Below are 21095 nucleotides of genomic sequence, written 5' to 3'. Positions count from 1 at the left end.
GCAAGGGCAGTAGGGGAGTGGTCAGTGTAGGGAGGTCCTTGGGTTGATTTTGCTGCGATGGCGGTCAGGCAAGAACCCTGCACTGGAGCTTCCTATAAACTGTAGCGGGTTTTCTGAAGCTAGTGGAACTTTGTAAAGGCCTCGTAGTGGTACCCTGCCTCGCTTCCTAGGTAGAGGTGTATGGAGTCTGATCAACTCCGTGGCAAATGGGTAACACGACTTGTGGGTACAGATGCGCAACCTCTGCAGAGTGTAAAACTGGTATACTAGCCGTGCTCACGGTCATGAGCGGCTCGGACACTCACATGATTAATTTATGGAACTTAAACTCAATCTGTCATATCATTGCATCTGGGATTATTTTTATTACTTTTACTTATTATTTCTATGGGTTGGTATTTACTTACACTTAGTAACTGCTAATAAAATTTTGACCAACTTATAAAAGCAATGCTCAGCTTCAGCCTCTATTTCATTGATCAGCCTTACACTTCATGAACTCCCACCTTTAGTAAGTTCATGCCACATTATTCCCCACGACTTGTTGAGCTATGAACGTATGTGAGCTCACTCTTGCTGTCTCACACCCCCCACAGGAGAAGAGCAGATGGTTCAGGAGGAGCCACAAGGCGAGGAGTATGATCTGATCTAGGTGGCGTTTCTCAGTTGACATTGGCGCCGACGATCCTTAGTTCGTTTTATGTTTATTCTTTTATTTTGTATTAAGTCTTCCGCTATGTAATAAGTACTCCGATTTTATTATGACATTTATCTCTATACACTCTGTTATTATATATGTTGTCTTCTTTGGCGCATGTATGAGATGCACCCGACTTTGTTCCTTAAAACCGGGTGTGACATTATCCTTATGAATCCTTAGGCCAGTTAGCCTTTACTATTCCACGACTAGTTTATATTTAGTATATTGTCGTAAGATAGACCAATGTTTAGCATTACGATCCAAATATTGTCTTAAATAACATGTTTTTGTCCAAATAAGTGCCCATCTAAATAACGTGTCGCTAATATTCATGTGTGGTAATGAGAGGAAAAATAACTTAGCGCAGAACTAAGGTGATATCTGGATTTGTTACTCATACTTAATTATTTTTTCCTAAATGGGCATCAAATTAGTTGACAAATTCGACTCTATGATATTAATAAATAATCACTAAGTAGCATTATAGCTCGATAATCATATGTTCTTTTGGCCCATCCAAAAAGCATGGCCCACTAGCCCATATTAAGCCATATATATTCATTCTTCATTGGAAACCCTAATTCTATCAACTTTTCCTACGCCCTCGGGCGGCCGTCGCAGATGGCTAGCACGGGTGAGCACTTGCGTAGCATAGAGGATAGTGAACTAGCAAGGAAATGGTTAGAACGCATGAGGAGCTCCGGGCATGGCGTCGACCACATCGTCATTGGACAAGCATACCAAACACGTCAGCGTCGGACACCGCCACATGAACTCGTCCTTCTAAAACAGGTTATTTGTTGTTTCTCGATCTAACCCTAAGTCTGTTGCTAGCTAACAGTTGATCATTCGCATTTGTGTGTGATTAAATGTTGAACCTTTAATCTAGTGTGTCATCGCAGAGCATTAGATTGTAACTTTTTGATTGATGGCTTATGTGTACATGTTTCAATTTGCTTTTTGATTTTGATACACCCACTCTGTAACAAAATCATGATGAGATGTACTTGAGTTTGTTGAATCATTATTTCTCTATCCCATGAACTTCATGGAAGCTCTATCGTATCAAGCTCACTTTATTAGAGGCGTGAGGAAGTGATGGTCCCCATGTATGGGCATGGATGTATGTCCTCATCCATAACTTAATTGTCATAATGTTATCTTCTTCCTTGGCTTGGATGTTTCATGTCGTCAACTAGTAAATTTGTAGTCATATGTATTGCTTTAGATGGTTTGTGCTCAAAGACTCATAACTATATTAGTTCAAGTTATGTGCCCTACATGAAGTCCATGGGTTTTTATTCGTGCGTCCTAAGCATGAGTGCTCACAATTTGCATTAAGGGTTGCAAATGAGTGAGGGTTATGGTTCTAAGGTTCGTGAGTGTTGGAATGCTTTCAATCCTCCTATATAGAGCCTTGGTCCTCCCTTATATAACTTCTAGGGGCAGTTATAATGAGAGGGAGAGGAAGATAAAAAGGAAAAGAAAAAGCAATTATGTCTTTCCTCTAACATTGGTCGACATCTCCATCTTTACCTACTTGGGATGGTGGGGTCCCACCACCCTCTTTCTTGAGGTTGTCATCTTGGAGAAGGTGGGGATGAGACCCATGTGTGTCATTGGGTCATGACATTAGTCATGTCAAAGGGTAAGGGATGCCATGCACTATATAGTGTGTTGTAACTTCAAATCATGTAGCAATTATATGCAAATGTCGGTAGACACACCTAGCATTAGTGTCACGATGGCCTCACATGACCATTGTGTCTTTTTTGGGAAGATAGATCAAATCTGAGTCATGGGAAGGTGCTCAAATCTTCATTCGGAAGAGTTGGTGTGATCGCTCCCTTGTCCTTCGCATAGAAGGCAATATGAATATGAGCCCTCCTGTGACCCTGGATGTCGCCCTATTGGATCGTTGATTCCTTGGTATGCCTTTTTGTCTTTTGAGGGGCATATTACATTCGAACCTCGGGGGAACTTGGAAGTTCCTTTGCAAAGTTGACTGGGGGTTGAGCTAGGGTTAAGCCTTTGGCAATGGGATCATCAAATGCACCATGTGGCTCAATGATTATGCTTTGTGCAAGATTGGTATGTCTGGGTTGTTGGAGAATAGACCCCAAGTATCATACAAATACCCACAGGTGAAGTGTCCCTTTTTCTAGTAGCTTCTAAGTCACTCTTATCCTTAGTGAGGGAGTTGTTAGCTCTGTCTTCTCTTCCTACAACTACATTTGTCTTCAATGGGTCTCTACTAGATGCATTGCTCTAGTCCTCTATAATAGTTGTCCTTCACTAGCCAAGTGAGTGCATACCAATTTCTTACCAACTTCCTTCATAGCCATCCTTACTTCCCACCTTTTTACTAGGTCCAAATATTGAAGAATGGTCTCGATGTGGGCAAACTTGAAACCCCATAGCCCAACATGATTATCTTGTGATACTGTAGGAATGTGTCACCGAAGAATAAACTTCTTACTCACTAAAGCCCCTACATTTAGTTTCATTCATGCCCTTCTTTATAGTCAGATTTGGGAGCCGGAGCACACAAAAAGTATCACTCATCAATGGTTTTGAAGTGGGAGTAAAGATGACCTTTCACCCTTACAACTTCCACGGTGCCTCTTCGGTTCTACAAATTATATTAGTTTCCTATAGTGACAAATTGAATCTGGTTAACTAGTTGAGTTTACTAATAGAGAACATTATTCCTACTTTTAAGATGACCAATTCTCGTGAAACACTAGGGTAAAGCTTCACAATTTCTTTCAAAAAGAATTCGCAAAAAACACAAAGTGTGACATATTTATTATTAAACACGCATATGCATAATTATTTGCACGTTAGAGCATCCTGCCACTTCCTACAACCTTGGTGTTCTACATCTTGCCATCTCAACATGTCGCATGCATGGTTTCTCTTTCCCCATCTTTCTAGTCGAGGAGTTTTACATTATCACTAATGTTAATAAAGGGGGAATAACTAAATAGAATGTGCTAATTACAATTACTTTCATGGAGTGACATAGAAGAGGATCATGTTTTGCATCTAATATTATGACCAAATCACAAAAGATATATCGACATTTGATATTTTATATGTAAATACTCTAATGATTCCCTAGTGCACACATGAAAAGTGTGGGCTATACAACGGCATTGTTTTGCTTTGTTTTTCTTTGCAACAAGCTATCACTATAGGAACAAATGTGGTCACATCATGTTAGACACAATGCAGTAGTGTGGAATAGCATTAGGCCTAAGATTAGCATATAATAGTGATAGCTCCATGGTTTCTCTAGGAAGATTTGAAGTGATAATAAATATTAACATGTTGAAAGAGCCAATCATGGGCTACTTGAGGCAACATTTACCACAACAAACATGAGGAACATTGTAATGGATCTAGGTATGTTTTGAAGTCATGGGCTCCATGGTGTTTCCTACTAATTTTGTTGCTCTAATGTCCTACAAGATGTGTATCGAGTTAGCAAGACCATGGTCACCTCTCTTGAATCTCATCGCTTTCCATTTGTCGGTCCTCACTCCATCAAGGGGCATTGGTGGATATGACTAGATCCTAGATGTGCATCAGAGACGATGCTTATCACAATTGTCATATGTCAACCTCGACATTGTGCATTTCAGTTGCTTGGAAATTAAAGTTATTTAGAAAGTTGTCATTTGATGGTCCATTATCTGTGACTAATGACATGTCTTCATTGTAGGATGTTATGTTGAAGCATGTAGTTTTGTTATTTCACCTCATGTATCTTGTTTATGGTTGTTTTTTGTGTGCCATGTTGGTATTGTTGTTTTTGTCTCGCCCCTACTAGGATTGGGCAAAAACATGTAACACGGACCCGAACCTAAAATACCCGAACCATTTTGTTCGGGATATTCAGGTGACAACTGGTAAGTTTTGAACTTATTTCGGGTAATTCGGGCACCACAATCGGATACCCGAAATACCCGAACTTTCATGTGTGTCATATACTCATGTCATTGTTAATTATCAATTTGTGTATCTATAATTATGTGTAAGTGTGTATGAACTTGTGATTGTAGATTGCTTTATGTTTTTATGTGCATCTATATCATTATTCAGACTATGTTTTGTACTAATTTAATAGGGTGCATGCATTTTTATGAAGTTTTGTACTAATTTAATAGGGTGCATGTATTTTTATGAAGCTAGCACAATAGTTCAGGAACACTCAATGCCTGGACCTAAAATTTCGGGTACCCAATTTTTTGGATAATATAAAACCTATTGTAATTCGAATAACGATTCTCAAAACTCGAAATTTAAATTACTCAACCCGAAAAATTCGAGTAACTTGAACACCCACTCCTAGCCCCTATTATGTAAGTTTCGGGTTTACCTAGTTTTATAACCTCCATACACGGGCTAGCCGATATTTGTGAAATATATTCAGGTGAGGACTATAGTACTCCTCTCGATAGCTTTGTAATTAATAAGAAACAGAGAGATTAAGAAAGGTACTTTAAGATAAGAAACCATGTCTACGCGAGAACCTATACATGATGAAGATAAATCATGTTGTTGAAAAAATGCTATATAAAAACTATCCATAAAAGTACAATTTTAAATGTAGTGTTTACATAAATTAATAAATATAGAAACTATATATAGTTTCTATACTTAGGGCAACCATAGTGTATATATGGACGAAGCAGTCCATATACCTCGGACACATGAGTACATGACTAGTCTATAGGTGTTATTATTTTCACATAAATTATATGGTTTGAGAAGTCTATAAGTTGGATCACATTGACATATAAAACCTAATCCACATTTTTTTATTTTTAAGCTATCACGAGTACTTTTTCTTATCTTTTATTTCAAACTCCACAAATAGTGCTATTTACAGTATAAAATAATGTTTTGTATAGATATATGCATGATCTGTTAGCCATAGATGGTTCATAAGTTTTTGATTATTTTTTACTATAGACTATTGTATAAACTGGTTTCACAGTGTGTTTAGCTAGTGGTTTGAATTACTTTAGTCTCTATGAACTGATTTTGAAAAATATTTTGGTTGCTCTTGGATTGCCCTTAGTATTTACTGATGTCTGTGGTGTCATTTATACTTTTTTTGCATGCTTTTGAACTCATTTTAATTTTCTCTGGTTTGATGCATAAGGATGTGATTTTTTTTCTTCATGTTACCGTGATTCAAGCTACACGAAGCCTATTATTATATGTTCTCTCGGTTCTAAAATAAATAAATATCATTCTTGCTTCTCGATAAGCTAATTATTTTAATTTTAACTAAATATATATTGGAAAATACTAATATTTATAGTATATAATTAGTATTATGTATAATTTAAAATATAGTTTATAATAAACTTATTTATAGGCACAAATATTGTTAATATTGTATATAAATCAAATTAAATTTATTAATATTGAACCAATATCGATATAATAATGATATTTATTTTGGGATAGTGGGAGTACTTGTATTGTTTCCAAATCTCAGTCAAGATAGAAGAGGTCGCTGCACTACAGTAGCGCGCCAGAGCTAGGGATAAAAAAATAAGCTCGTGGCTCGTGAGACGGTTCGAGCTCGGAGCGACTCATGAGACTCGAATGAGTCGAGCCGAATCTGATTTTGGATCTTGTTGGCGCAATGTGTCGAGTCGAGCCGGCTCATTCTTGCTCCTGAGCCGTTGACGAGTTGCACCAAATTAGTCAACTTACACAATAATGATGGATATTGGATAATTTTATAAATGTTTGGCTTATTTCTTAGCCTTTAATGATGAATATATACCAATTTATAATTTGGATTACTCGTAATGTTATCTGATGATTCTATATTTTACTATATACTATTAATTCATTATATAATACAATATTATTTACAAGGGTACAACTCGCGAGCCGAGCCGAACCTCTTTCTACAGCTCGTTGAGTGAGTGAGCCGAGCTTGGTCATCTAGTGAGCTGCACCAAGCTCAGCTCGACTCATTTCCAACACTACTTAGAGCGAGTTTAATAATATAGCCGGTTGCGGCCACAATCGGCTGTAAAGATCCTGGTAGCCTACCTTCTAGCCCATTTATCTAATAGTAACTCTTCACTGTTAATGTATAGTCCACTTGTTTCTCTCATAAAATATTTTGGTTCTTACATCTGAGTTGACGGTTAAGTTTACATCTCGCTTCCTCTCTCTCCTCTTCTCCTTCATTCATCTTAGGATCTAGCTAGGTAATAGCCTCTTATTACACTTTTTGACGTGACATCGGTCTATACATGGATGAACATAGGAGAACGTGCAAAGTCACGTCGATGCTAGAGTAGTAGGAGTAAAGGTAAGCTATTCTCAATGGATGGTTTCATCACATTGTTTTTAAGGGTGTTATGTCAACATTTATCTAGAAAACAATGTATGCATTGTTTTATCCTATAAAATTCTCTCATATCTCTCGTAAACCTACTCTCTCATGTCTCTACTCATTAAATTCTCTGTCATATAATCCTGATTGTTTATGTGGTATGCCATCACTAAGAATGACCTAAGTTTGACTAGTTTGATTAGCATGAATTGTATGGTCGCAGCCTTCTCCGTTTTTTTTATTAAATCCCGAACTCTGTTGCATGTTGTGGTTAAGTTTTTTATTGTTCTGTTCACCACGCTTGATAGTTTTATTAACATAAATGTGGTATCCACGAAGAAACAATTGTGAATGAAATTAAATATTCCTTTTCAAATACTTCTAATTTTTTCTTTCTGACGCGATGCGATACACCATCATTATTCGATTGTATTTTGTTTAGGGTTTATATGCCAAGGATAATAAAACGTTGGTGTGGTGGATCATTATGTATATATTTTATGTACAAATGTTGCTCATTCTTATACAACTTATCGGATCCGTTATTTTCACTTCTTAGGATGTACGTCCGCGAAGCTCTTCTCTGTTTCAAATCTTATTCACCAAACAATGCTATCTATAGTGGAAATCTCCTATTTTGCTTGGTCTGTTACGACAGTCTTATCGTGTCTCTATATTAGTCCACTACAAACATGTATACCATATAGATATTATGTTGCGGTTTTTTTGAGTACTAGATATACTTAAGAAACTCGTTCATATAACCCAATATATTTAAGGCCTATTTGATAACAATGTTTTTTAACTATAATACTATACTTTTGCAATTGCCATGACAATAATGTAGCTTTGGTTAGCTCAAATCATTATTTGGATACAACATTGTAAACTATGGTATTTAGACAAAAGCTAGCCATGCCATGAAATTGTTGGGTTGGGAGGAGCTTCCAGTACTCCAAAAATATCATGTTGTCTAAAATACCATGATTTTGAAAACATAGTTTTTATGAAAGAAATCAAGCACCTCGTAACATAAAATACTCTAGTATTCCTTCAAACTATAGTATTGCCTAGAAACTGCAAAATATTTTATTCCTAAACAAGCCCTAAACATTGTATATTATATTCACTAGAACCACTCAAGACACGGTTCAATTATGTGGGTTATATGTGTGGAACTGTATCTTAGACTTAGAGAACCATATAGAGACATTGCTTTACTAAGATATATCTCTTGTGTTTTTTTGCACTTACCTCCTTAGATATCACTTAAGGTACAAGTCATTTATGTTGATTTTGTATATACCCTAATGCAATACAGTTCTATCAATTAAATCTAAAGTTAATGTTTTTATAAAACAGCAAGAACACAGCCCAGATCATTTAAAAAGTGGAAGCATGCATGTTTTACCTTTTACGTCACTTGAATAAAACTAGGTTACACAAGCTCATAAAGGGATTCATCTTAATGTACAGCCAGTTAACCACACACTCTCCTTATTAGGTCCCTTTCCTCCCCGCTTAACCTAACCTAAACTGATGTTAGCTCTCGCCCATAAAAAATTCTCCACTTACTGACTTATCACTATATGTAGCATGCATATACATGAACACCATTGAACAAATTGAACTTAGGGAATATATATATATATATATATATATATATATATATATATATATATATATATATATATATATATATATATATATATATATATATATATATATATAGCACAATAATAATAAACGTTTCTTCTCAGTTTACATCATCCGGTATGCCATTACATATAATGCACATTTAGGCCCCTTCGTAATGCAAGATTTTAAAATACACGAATATACAAAACGTAGAAATAGATGTTTAGATAATCTACGGGAGAAACATACAAAACTAAAACATAAGGGTTTGGTGAATGTTTTATTCCTATGGTTTTCCCCATGAGATCAAGCGAGAAAAGCTGTCTACATTTTCTTACATGCAATCCATGTGAAACAAAGGGTGCTACGGTTGACTCAATGCATAGGAATCTTGATCCTACATTCTTCCTTTATTTTTTCTGTGCCCAAAGGGGGCTAAAACTTGATAATAAACATAACAATTGTATTGCATTGTGTCGAGGTCTCGAATGCATAGTCAACTAAATATACAAACACGACGATATTTAATTTTAATTGACATAGTGTATGTCATTTAAAGTTTTGAATCTGAATTTTTGTTAATACCAAACTAAATTGTTCTAGTTGATCCTTGTTTACATATTGTTTTGTTAGAACTGTAAAACTATAGCTGAGTGCTAATGCGCTTCAACATGCCGTGGTTGATGGTTTATTAACTGGATAGACATCTATGATCATAGATGGCTTGGTTTTGACTTTTGATGGGACCGCTTTAAGGAATTATGGGCCTGTTTGAGACAACTTTTTTGGAAGAACTTTTCTGAGAATATGAATTCTTGGATAATATAGCTGTCACGAGAATCTAGATATCACGAGGCTTCTATGCAGAGCAAGATAAAGGGGCATGCACAATTTAGGGTTTAAGAAGCCATAGATTCCTTGCGTCGCAACGACTCGATAAATTCTACATTTACGCGTTGAATCAAGCGATTTTCACACATAAAAATGATTCTCACATAAACGGACTGAGAAAAGACGACTAGAATTCAACCAGAAGCCAAAACAAACAAGGACCATGTTATGTTATGCTACGTTTTTTTTTGAAAATGCTCTCGGATTATCGTTTGACAGCTTCAAGGACAAATGCACAGAGACCGGGATTGTTTTATCTCGAGGTTATAATAAAATTTCCTTGTATTCGATATTTTATGCTGACGGAGGAACAAGCAACATAGGCCATACGGTAACTATTTGGGAACAGAAAAGACGAGCACACTGGTTTTTCCTACCATAAATAAAAACCATAATAACGCTCACACGTACCGATAACCCGCCGCGGCGCACCGTTTGTTATCTGACGCAGCCACGCCACGCGCGTTCCCTTTTAACACCACGTTCCCACGAAGAACCTACTTGAACCCACTGACATCCGGTCCCACTCTATGGCGGTCCAACAGATCAGTGACCATAGATAAGCCAAAGTCTAGTGTGACCCCTCACCACGGCTGCTGGCGCCACGAGATGACCACAGGTAACCGGTAGGCAGCCAGCCCGCTGCCAGCCTCACCCCACACTCCCACAGGCCACAAGGTCACGAGCCGCTCATTTCAAAACAAAAACGCCTCTCTCACCCTCCTCCGCAGCCCCGCTTCACCTCTCTCCCTCCCCCTCTTCTCCCCCCACCCCTCCCTCCCCCACCAAATCCTCGTTCATTTTTTTCCAAGCGACTTCGCGTGTGAGGGCGGGAGAGCGCGCGGGGCTAGGGTTTCCACGGGTGATGGAAGCAGAGGCTGCCGCGGCGGTAGTGGCGTCGTCCGCATCTGCCTCGGCTTCCGCGGGCCGGTCTCGCCCATCTAGCAGCGCCGCCCAGGTTCGCCTCTCCCCTCCCGCGGTGCTGAGGTTCCGCGTGCGCGGTCGGCGTGTGGTTCTTGTCTTAGGTCGAGGGGGCAATGTCGATCGGATTTGGTGGTCGATGTGGCGGCGATCGGTCGGTTCGGAGTAATTTGAGCAGAGATCTGGTGGCGTCTGTGGGGGTGTCGAGTTGCAGGCGCCGGATTTCGATGCGGAGCTTTGGCTAGCTGCTTTGTTTGTGCTGCTGCGCGTGCGCGCTCCTTTACTGAGGTGTCTGTTTTTGTGGCGGCGGTAGGTGGGGTTGCCGCGGTGTTTTTTTTCCAGGGGGCGACCTGGTTTCGTTTCTGGTTGTTTTCAGAGACGGGACAGTGGACTGGTCAACAGTAGACTGCATTCCATAAAAAAGTTGATGGAATCGGAATAACTACTGTACTTTCAGCCTGGAGCTGGACTCCGAATCTTTTCTGTGAGGTTGTATTGTATCATCTTTTCCAGTGACTTCTATATTGAATTCAGGGAATGTAGCTTCACAGGCTACATCCCTGCTTCGGATTGATTTGCTTTTGAACTCCGAAGAGCTGGACTATATTTTATGGACTTATTCCATTTTCCCGTGGAAGGGATTTCTAGGGGTGCAACCATTGTATACCGTGCGGAGATACTTAACCAGCACAATAAGGAACACTGTAAAAGGAATTGTTTTCATGTTCTTAAACGTTATTTTCTCTACTGTAATATCTTACTCATATCAGAATGCAGAACTAAGTAAGTATTTTTTTTTTGCATATGATTTCATGTAAACAGTGTGCTCATGTAAGATGATGTGAATGTGGATAACCGCTGGCATTATACAAGAATGAAGTTAGTCATGTTTAACTGTTATATGTAAACCTTTGATCTTGAATCGAAACATTCTTGGACTCAAGGAGTAGTATATTTTAAATGCCATTGCCTAAGTTTTGCTCATCTGTTGAATGAATCAAATCAATATGATATATAACTCAGGGATTTCATGTGTATGTGTTCCCTTAAAATGTTTGTTTTTATGCAGTCCATTTGTTTTTTTCCTAGCCTTATCTGCGTCTTGCATGCAAAACAGTCAAGAATAACGTTAGAATTGAGTATCCATTTTTCTCTTGTGAGCTATTTTTATTAATAATATTGGAGCTGTGCAGTGTGCACACAGAGAACCAATCGTTGGGTTCTGATAGTGATATTGATTTTGACCCAGAGCTGTTTGCCATTCAATCATATCAGCTGGCATGTGGATTTGTACTATGCCTGCTGTGATAAATTTACTGCGTATGCTTTTCTTAGGTCACCAGTAATTCGGCTGTGCGAGCTGGAGAAGAAAATGCTGCCTCCCTCTATGTTTTATCTGTTATTGACTCGTTAAAAAAGAGGATTACCGCAGATCGTTTGACTTACATTAAGGTGCCTTGAAGTTACATATTTTGTTCTTATTCAAAATATATGTACCCCATATTTGTGTTGCTAATTTTCTTCTTTTAATCCCTTGTCAGAATAGGATAGGGGAGAACAAGACTAATATCAGCAGCTATACACAGAGGACTTACAATTTATCAAAAAATAGGCAAATTAGTACATCAAAGGGTACTGATTCAGCATCAAATTTGCTCACAAAAAGGCAAGATGATGCGCTATGCACCCTGCATAGTCTTGATATTATTCCGGTTGACAAAGATGGTGGTACTTTTCAAGACGAAAGTCCTTTCTCTTCATCTAATGTTATGTTTGGTGGAAATCTTGGTCCCAAGAATGCTATTATTAGACCAATTAAACTACCAGAAGTGCCAAAGCTTCCACCTTATACAACATGGATATTTTTGGACAGGTCAGTTTATAATTATAGGCTTTTCTTGACATTCCAAACCCTGCATATGCTATCTAGGTACTGACAATAGAATGTATCATATACATGTTATAACACATTTAGCATGTGCAAGGTTTTGTGTTCAATCTTTATTTGGATTTTTCTAGTGACCCTTTAGTACTGTTTTTTTTTGTAATTGTCAAACCTGTCCCTTTGTTAATTGTATTTTATCACAAGAAATTTGGTGGAAGCATATTTTTACACTAATGTTTCATAAGTTTCATTCCTTACATACTTTAAGGAAATATCCTCTCCATTTCAAAATGTAGGCCGCTTAGTTTTTTCTAAAACTTGTCTAGTTTTAACCAAGGCCAACATCAAATTAGTTTCTGTGAACCTCTGTGAACCAGAAAAGCTTGGTTGAAGTTAGAGAAAAACTTGTCTAGACCATTTTTTGGTATTGTAAATGTTAATATATTTTTCTATAAACTTGGTTAAAGTTAGAAAAGTTTGACTTGAGACAAAACTTTTTTTTATCGAACGCGCAGGAGAACTGCACATCATATATAATAGAGAGGAAGAAAAGCCTTACAAAAGAGGGGATCTTGCTGAGCAAGTTCCCCAAGGATCCTACACAACCCCAAGGAAATTACAAACCGGTATCGTAACTTGACCTGACCTCGCCAAGAGCTGCAACTATGCCTAGGCTCTTTAGCTTTGAGACAAAACTAAAATGACTTACTTTTGAGGATAGAGGGAGTAGTATGCTTTGGTACCAGATTGTTATGTTTGTTATGACGGTGGCTAGTGTTGAGGGAGCGCAAGGAGGTCGACCAAGGGTCTTGCCCATGGTCGAGAAAGAGGAAAGAGTTTTCCTTCTTAATTCTTGCTTGATTAGATTGATACACCTTCTCTCCTTATATAGAGAGGTGTACTTGAGCCCTAAGAAAATATCCTAACTAATTCAATCTAACTTATCTCTTTTCTTATCCTAAGTAACCAAATCAATCTAACTTATCTCTTTTCTTATCCTAACCAAATCAATCTAACTTATCTTTTTTCTAACAAACCAATATAATCTCTCTTTTCTAATAAACCAACCCAACCTAATTTGTCCGGCACTCTACCTACCACACCAATTCTGAACTGATATTGTTGTGTTTGTATTGCTGCCAAATTATGAAAATGAAATATTTAACAGTAGTATGATATTGGAATATTTATGAAATAGTGTGCTATGATATTTGATGGTACACAGGAGTTCACAAATTGCTAAAATAGTTGTTATCCCTTGGCTGAAAAATAAATGCAAACATGTGTGCAAGAGGCAACAGTTCGTTTTGGGTGTTTCACAAGATTTAGATCTCTTAGCATGTAAAGGTTTCTGGGGTTTCATGCAGGAACCAAAGGATGACAGAAGACCAATCTGTACTTGGTCGACGGAGGATTTACTATGATACCAGTTGTGGTGAAGCTCTAATTTGCAGTGATAGTGAAGATGAAGCCATTGAAGATGAGGAGGAAAAAAAGGAATTTAAACATTCTGAAGATCACATTATTCGGTATGGAAGTTTGAGTTATTCCTTTTTCTTTTGCATTGTTGTGGATGGTATTTAAGTTATGCACTAATTTGTGATTGATGGATGTGATGATTTTTACAAACACAATTTATTGAAGGAATACAATTGCACTTAACTTTTGTTAATGTACAATTTGTTTTTAAGAAGGAATAGGTTAGTACACTCCTGAAGTATGATAAGTATGTAAATCATCAGAAAACATAATATGCTCGTTCAAAAGTATGGTGCCTCCAAGCTATTAGGTGGAGTTTGAACTCAATTACACATTTATACCCCGTTTGGATGTAGATATTGGTGCATAGAATTGAGAATTGGAGTTGTCTTTCCTGAATTCTGTTGTTTGGGCACATGGAATTGAGATTTGGAATCAGAGAGCCAATCCCGTGGTATTGGACTATAACTAGAAACTCTCCCTCCCAATTTAGATTATCACCCCACTGTATTGCGTGAAATCAGATCACCCAATTCCAAACTCCAATATAGTGACATCCAAACAATAGAATTGGAATTGCATCTCATTTCAATATCATGGCTGATTTGGTATTGAAACCAGTTCAATTCCATGCCCTTCAATACCGACATCCAAACGGATCATTATAGCAATGTATCTACAAATATTTTGTAATTTCAACACAATATTTTACTTATGCTAGAATTACCTGTCAGTCATATGAATGATTATGCTATTTTCTTAAATATTTTCTGTTGTAGTTTGTGCATGGTGTTTATGGTTAGTATATTAATTCTTCTATTATATATAATATTAAATTTGTGTCTTCACTGGTAGGATAGACCATTGATTATGAACTCTCTGTTCTGCTTGTTTCCACTAGATCAGTGATATCATCTAACGGTCTGCTCGTTTGTACTCTGTTAGGATGACAGTTCAAGAATGTGGCATGTCTGATGCTGTACTGCAAACGCTAGCTCGACACATGGAGCGGGCTGCTGATGACATAAAGGCCAGTTTTCTTTTGTTTCCATATGAGATATGACTCATTAATGCCATGTATGAGAAAGGTGTATTTGGACCTTAATTTTCCATTTCATCTACCAGTTCTGATGTATAAAATGACATCCTCTTTTACAGGCCAGGTATGAAATTCTGCATGGTGAGAAAACTAAGGATTCTTGCAAGAAAGGGACTGAGCATAATGTCAAAGTGGAAGATTTGTACTGTGACAAAGATTTGGATGCAGCATTGGATTCTTTTGACAATCTCTTCTGTCGACGATGTCTAGTACGCTTGACTGTAACTTTCAGATATTCTTTTCTAGGACCTGTGTGCTGATGGACATTTCTGCTCATTGGTGATGCTGATAGGTGTTTGATTGCAAGCTACATGGGTGTTCTCAAGATTTAGTATTTCCTGTAAGTTTTCACAAGTTGAAAGAGTTATTTATAAAATTGTGTGTTTACTTGATTTGTGTCTTCTTTGTACAGACAGAAAAACAACCAGCTTGGAGTGGCGTTGATGACAGTGTACCCTGTGGTATTCATTGCCATAAACTGGTTCGCATTCTGTTGTGAATGACATTCAAATAGTTGTTTTTGTGGTGTAGCCTTCTGAACTTTGAAGCATAAGCTCATAATTTTGCTTGGGTACATGTTTTGTTAATAACATTTTTGCAGGCATCTGAACCAGATGCTGCTGCTGGTGCTGATCACATGCTTTTTGATGTTGAGGAGCCAACTCACTCATCAGACAATGTGATGAACCAGCCAGGTTCAAATAGGAAAAAGAACGGCTCCAGTGGAAGGAAGACTAAATCTCAACAAAGTGAAAGCTCTTCAACTGCAAGAGTTATCTCAGAAAGCAGTGATTCGGAAGTACATCCAATAAGCAATAAATCTCCACAACACTCCCCTAGTCCCTCAAAAGTTAAAATTGGGCCGAAAGGTGGAATCAGAAAGATTACCAATAGACGAATCGCTGAGAGAATTCTTATGAGTGTGAAGAAAGGACAAAGGGAAATGGCATCATCTGATTCTAATTTTGTTAGTGGATATCTTTTGGCAAGGGACATGAAGCTTAGGTCTGATACACGAAATGGAAATAAGGAATTAATTGTATCCTCACAACAGAGTTCTCCAAGCACAAGAAGTTCCAAAAAGAAGAGTACACCTCAAATTGGGAACAGCTCAGCTTTTGCTGAGGCTCATAATGATTCAACAGAGGAAGCAAATAACCGTCATTCAGCAACAGATGGTTACGATAGTTCAAGGAAAGAAGAATTCGTCAATGAGAATTTATGCAAGCAGGAGGTGTACTTGAGATCATGGAAGGCAATTGAGCAGGGACTTCTTGTGAAAGGATTAGAGATTTTTGGAAGGAACAGGTTGGGTCTTTCTCCTAATATCCAACTCTAGATAGCTCATAGTGATCAGATTGGTGTTCCTTGCACAAGGAACTTAGGAAATTTGTTTCCCTTGATCTCCAAATTTCTTGAAATTCATCTTTGTACTGTAAATTTGTTTCCCTTGATCTCTTTACCTTGTGACACCACATAAACGTATCCGAGATCTTTGTACTGTAATTGTAAAAAAACAATTTAATCTTGGTTTACCTAATCTTAATAGTTACAATGAACCCATGGTTTGTCTTTCACACAGTTGTTTAATTGCTCGGAACCTTCTTGGTGGAATGAAGACGTGCAAAGATGTTTTTCAATATATGAATTATATTGAAAACAACAGTGCCTCTGGAGCTCTTAGTGGTGTTGATTCTCTTGTTAAAGGATATATTAAGGTTGGATGCACTGTGACCCTTATTTGTTGATACTTACATTCAAGCCGGTAACTTAATTTGGTGTTGTCCGTGTTGATGTCCCAGGGTACTGAGTTGCGCACAAGATCAAGATATTTTAGAAGGCGAGGTAAAGTCCGTCGTTTGAAGTACACCTGGAAATCTGCAGGTTACAATTTCAAAAGGATTACCGAAAGGAAGGATCAGCCTTGTCGACAATATAATCCTTGTGGTTGTCAATCTACATGCGGAAAGCAGTGTCCATGTCTTTCAAATGGGACATGTTGTGAGAAATACTGTGGGTGAGTTACATGTTTTCTTTGCATCAGCCTATTAGCATGCATAAATTTGGTTGTCAATCTGCATGTGGAAACCAGTGTCCATGTCTTACAAATGGGACACGCTGTGAGAAATACTGTGGACGAGTTCCCTGTTTTCCCTTTGCATCAGCATATTAGCATGCATAAATTATATGTACAGTATATTCTTTATATATTTTGTGCACAAGAGGCTACTGCCTTCACAACTCGTACTTCAGCAAATACCTCTAGTCCTCACAAAACAGTACTTCAGCTCTTCAATTATGAACTTTGCTTTGGAGACTTTTAAACTCGGCGATAATATTAAATCATGCCAAAGGAAGCACAAAGAGATCACTGTTGCAAGACGGGGCACAATATAATAGAATGGTGGTGGCCACAAATAAACTACCATTGATCATGAAGCAAAATAGGATACGGAAGAGATAAAGACGACATAGTAGCATCAATAATAATGATTTCGACAGGACTCGACTAACCAAAGAAAAAAAGCTTAGCTGATTTGACAAAATTTATAGACAAATGGCTTAGACTGAACTGGATATGTGCTACTCAGCTTGAATAGTCACAAATAGGAAATATGGGCCTCAATGTACTGGCAACAGTGTAAGATTGTTAAGCAGCAATAGAAGATTGGAACCACCACCCATAGTTGGTTTGCTGTTTTCTAGTTTGTTTGGATTGGTTAGTTGGCTTTCCAATTGAGTAAAGGGCACATACCTCTATATAAGCACTGTAGGATGTAATAGAGAGAGCACTGAAGAAATAGGAATCTTCTAAAGAGGCGATTCTTTTGGCATTCCGTAGGCGTCTTACTTCAGAGTGACCAACAAAGAAATTCGACACTCTGTTCGTCACTCTGTTGTCTGTTCGTCCTGTTCTTTCACAATCCTCTCTGTTGCTCTATTCTCTCTTGCCCACACCTCCCAAAAGGACAAGATCACCTGCAGAATCATGTGCCATTTCTTTGGCTTGCCCTGTTGGCAGGGCAGACACATGCGTGATCCAAACAATCTACTCTGCTGACTGTTTCTTTGTTTAAGCATTTTTTTATTATTGATTGGGAAGAAAATTAGCATGTGGCAACAATTCACCACCATCCTGCTGTTATAATTTTATGGTTCACCATGTTCTTTTTGTGAAAACTTATCCCTTCCCTTGTGCATTCAGGTGTCCAAAAATTTGCAAGAATCGTTTTCGAGGATGTCACTGTGCAAAGAGCCAGTGTCGCAGCCGCCAATGTCCATGTTTTGCAGCTGACAGGGAATGCGATCCGGATGTTTGCAGAAACTGTTGGGTTGGGTATGTATTTTAAAATCTGAGTCATGGCCGTCGTTTATAGCGAAACCTCCAAATTATGCGTTTTCCACTCAGAAGCTGGTCACTTACCACCTCCTTAAAAAATTATATGTTCCTTATATTTCACCACCAGAGGTTTTGAGACTAAGTAGTTGTATGAACTATGAAGTAAAGCTGTAGTTGTAGACTTGTATTGCAATTTTCACTGTATAGATTTCTATGCCTTGAAGTACGGTATATGTAACATCTCTTCTTAGGATCATTGATCACCAAGAAGTGCATTGTGATTCTCTCTTGTTATGTTGTAGTATCTCAATTTACTAAATTCTGCATATTAAAGTCTTAACAGGTTGATTATATTTAAGATGATCAAGTCAATAGGATTGGTTGTCTGTTATCATAGTAATTTGGAATTATCTTGCCATGTCTCATGCTAAATACTGAACTAAATGGTAATTTGTGTCTTTGCAGTTTTTAACTCGGCTGAAACATGCCTGGTTTCTCATTTAACAGCTATGAACTCTGGGGTTAAATACTACACAATACTAGGAAACATGTAATTTTGTTGGAATATGTCCAATTTATACATGACGATTTACAAAATGTAGAGTTTAGTATCAGCGTTCTGCTGATATGTATAGGAAATAGTCTCGTTTAATTTGAAGAACTAGGCTATATGATTTCAGGAAAACCAAAAATGAAGTTTTTCCATGACATGCAGTTGAATAGACGGCAAAGAAAGATTGACCAACTTTATCATTATAAAAAACTAGTTATAAAAAGAAGTTTTGGTCAAAAGGTTCCTCATTTGTCTTAGAGCTTGAACTAATTTTCTAGAGCTGGTTTAAATCCATTTTTTTCTAGAATAAATCATCAGTACACTGAACTACAATCCACTTATATTTTTCAACTTGCAGGTGTGGTGATGGTACATTGGGAGTTCCAAACCAGAGAGGAGATAATTATGAATGCCGGAACATGAAACTGCTTCTTAAACAACAACAAAGGGTAACAAGCTTTGCTTTGATAATATACCACTGCTATTGGCATGTTGCTTATAATCCAGTGAAGACGATAACTGATTTATCTATATTGATCCCTCAATTCCATTTTACAAGAAAAAAGAACTGGAAATCCGTTTACAGGAGGTTCTCAAGTCTAGCTTTGTTTGAACTTTATCTAGTCCAAACGATTTGAGTGCAAAGGTCTAAATCCATCTGAATTTATGAATGAATGAACATAAGTTGTGCACTGAGGCAACATGTCCCAGTAAAATATTCTTGCATTTTACTCCAGAATTTGCTCTTTTTGAAAAATGTTTCATCAAAGGTCTTTACTTATTTACTTAGTCACGACTTATGATATTCTTAGGTCTTACTTGGAAGATCAGATGTCTCTGGCTGGGGAGCATTCCTCAAGGTAAAACTATATATCTGTTCTTTTGTGTTCGTACTTTCCCTTGATGTTGTCTTATTTGTCTTTTCTTAAACCTTCAGAATAGTGTTAGCAAACATGAATACCTTGGTGAGTACACTGGGGAACTAATCTCACACAAAGAAGCAGATAAGCGTGGAAAGATATATGATCGTGAGAACTCATCGTTCCTTTTCAACCTGAACAATGAGGTAGGTGTGCAAGATTATCCTCTGCAAGCATTCAGTTACTATACTTGGCTGACCACCTGATGGGACTAGTGGTATTGTCCGTCTGCCATATGCTGACTTGTATCGTTTGATCGCAGTATGTTCTTGACGCATACAGAATGGGTGACAAGCTGAAATTTGCCAACCATGCCCCTGACCCGAATTGCTATGCCAAGGTTATCATGGTAACTGGTGATCATAGAGTGGGCATATTCGCCAAAGAAAGAATCCTCGCTGGTGAAGAGTTATTCTACGATTACCGCTATGAGCCTGACAGAGCTCCTGCTTGGGCCCGTAAGCCTGAGGCGTCGGGAGCAAAGGATGATGGGCAACCGTTCAATGGGCGTGCAAAGAAGCTCGCCCAAAACAACCGAGGCTGAATCTGATTTGATTCTTTCATTGTTAGGACAAATTTGGCAGCCATTCAACTAATACAAGGAACCTGTCATTCATAGGCCCCAATTTATTTGAACTCGTCATTGTAACTCGTATGTGCTTGAATTCTCCATGGCATCTGGTCCTGCCATCCGTAGAGTTAGGTCCCGTTTGTTTTGTTTGTTTTGAGGAACTAAAAATTAATCCCTCTATTTTAGTCACATTGAGTCTCTAGATTGTCAAACGGCGGGACTAAAACAAAGACTAAACTATTTGTCTCTAGTTCCTCAAGCCATGACTTAAAGGGAATAAATCACATAAATTTTATTTTTATCCTTCCTTTATTTCAGTTACACTAATGATGTAATAATTGTATGAGGTATTTTGGTCCTCTTAGAGCATCTCCAAGTGACTCTTCATTTTTTGCTCTCTATTTGACTATCTATTTACGATTCCATAAAGATTACACTCTATATCTGCATCTCAGTCCAACAGATTATCTATCTAGTTTGGCTAGTTAGGTGGCTAGCCAAATTTAGCTAGTGGGAGAGCAAATTTAGAGAGCCAGATAGCTTGCGAGTCAGATAGCTAGTCAGTTGAAGATTTATTTTGCTATCCAGTAGCCAAAATTTAGCTTAACGAGTTATTTAGCTAGTCTCTTGGAGATGCTCTTATGATTCATTTAATGTGTTTTGAATATAGTCTCTAGAACCAAACAGGGTAGAGACTAAGGCTATCTGCAGTGGTTCTCTATAAA

General features: G+C 37.8%; 1 protein-coding gene across 2 annotated transcripts; it reads left to right on the top strand.

Moving 5' to 3' along the window:
- Positions 1–1275: 1275 nt before the first annotated feature.
- On the top strand, positions 1276–20691 carry LOC541954 (enhancer of zeste 1). 2 transcript variants are annotated; one of them, XM_008650061.4, is made up of 16 exons: positions 1276–1492; positions 11859–11975; positions 12065–12396; positions 13776–13937; positions 14833–14917; positions 15046–15195; positions 15279–15326; positions 15399–15467; positions 15588–16294; positions 16569–16704; positions 16789–17003; positions 18192–18323; positions 19238–19328; positions 19692–19739; positions 19817–19945; positions 20062–20691. In XM_008650061.4, the coding sequence occupies exons 1-16, from the start codon at positions 1322–1324 to the stop codon at positions 20341–20343; spliced, it is 2874 nt and encodes a 957-aa protein (XP_008648283.1). In that variant the 5' UTR covers positions 1276–1321; the 3' UTR covers positions 20344–20691. The 2 variants fall into 2 exon arrangements, with proteins under 2 accessions (XP_008648283.1, NP_001105078.1); NM_001111608.2 differs by lacking the exon at positions 1276–1492 and adding an exon at positions 10421–10560 and having other exon boundaries at positions 20062–20669.
- Positions 20692–21095: the final 404 nt, after the last annotated feature.

The sequence above is a fragment of the Zea mays genome, chromosome 6 (assembly GCF_902167145.1).
Source record: "Zea mays cultivar B73 chromosome 6, Zm-B73-REFERENCE-NAM-5.0, whole genome shotgun sequence".
NCBI classification, from domain to species: Eukaryota; Viridiplantae; Streptophyta; class Magnoliopsida; order Poales; family Poaceae; genus Zea; species Zea mays.
This window is presented reverse-complemented; position numbering and strand designations above follow the sequence as displayed.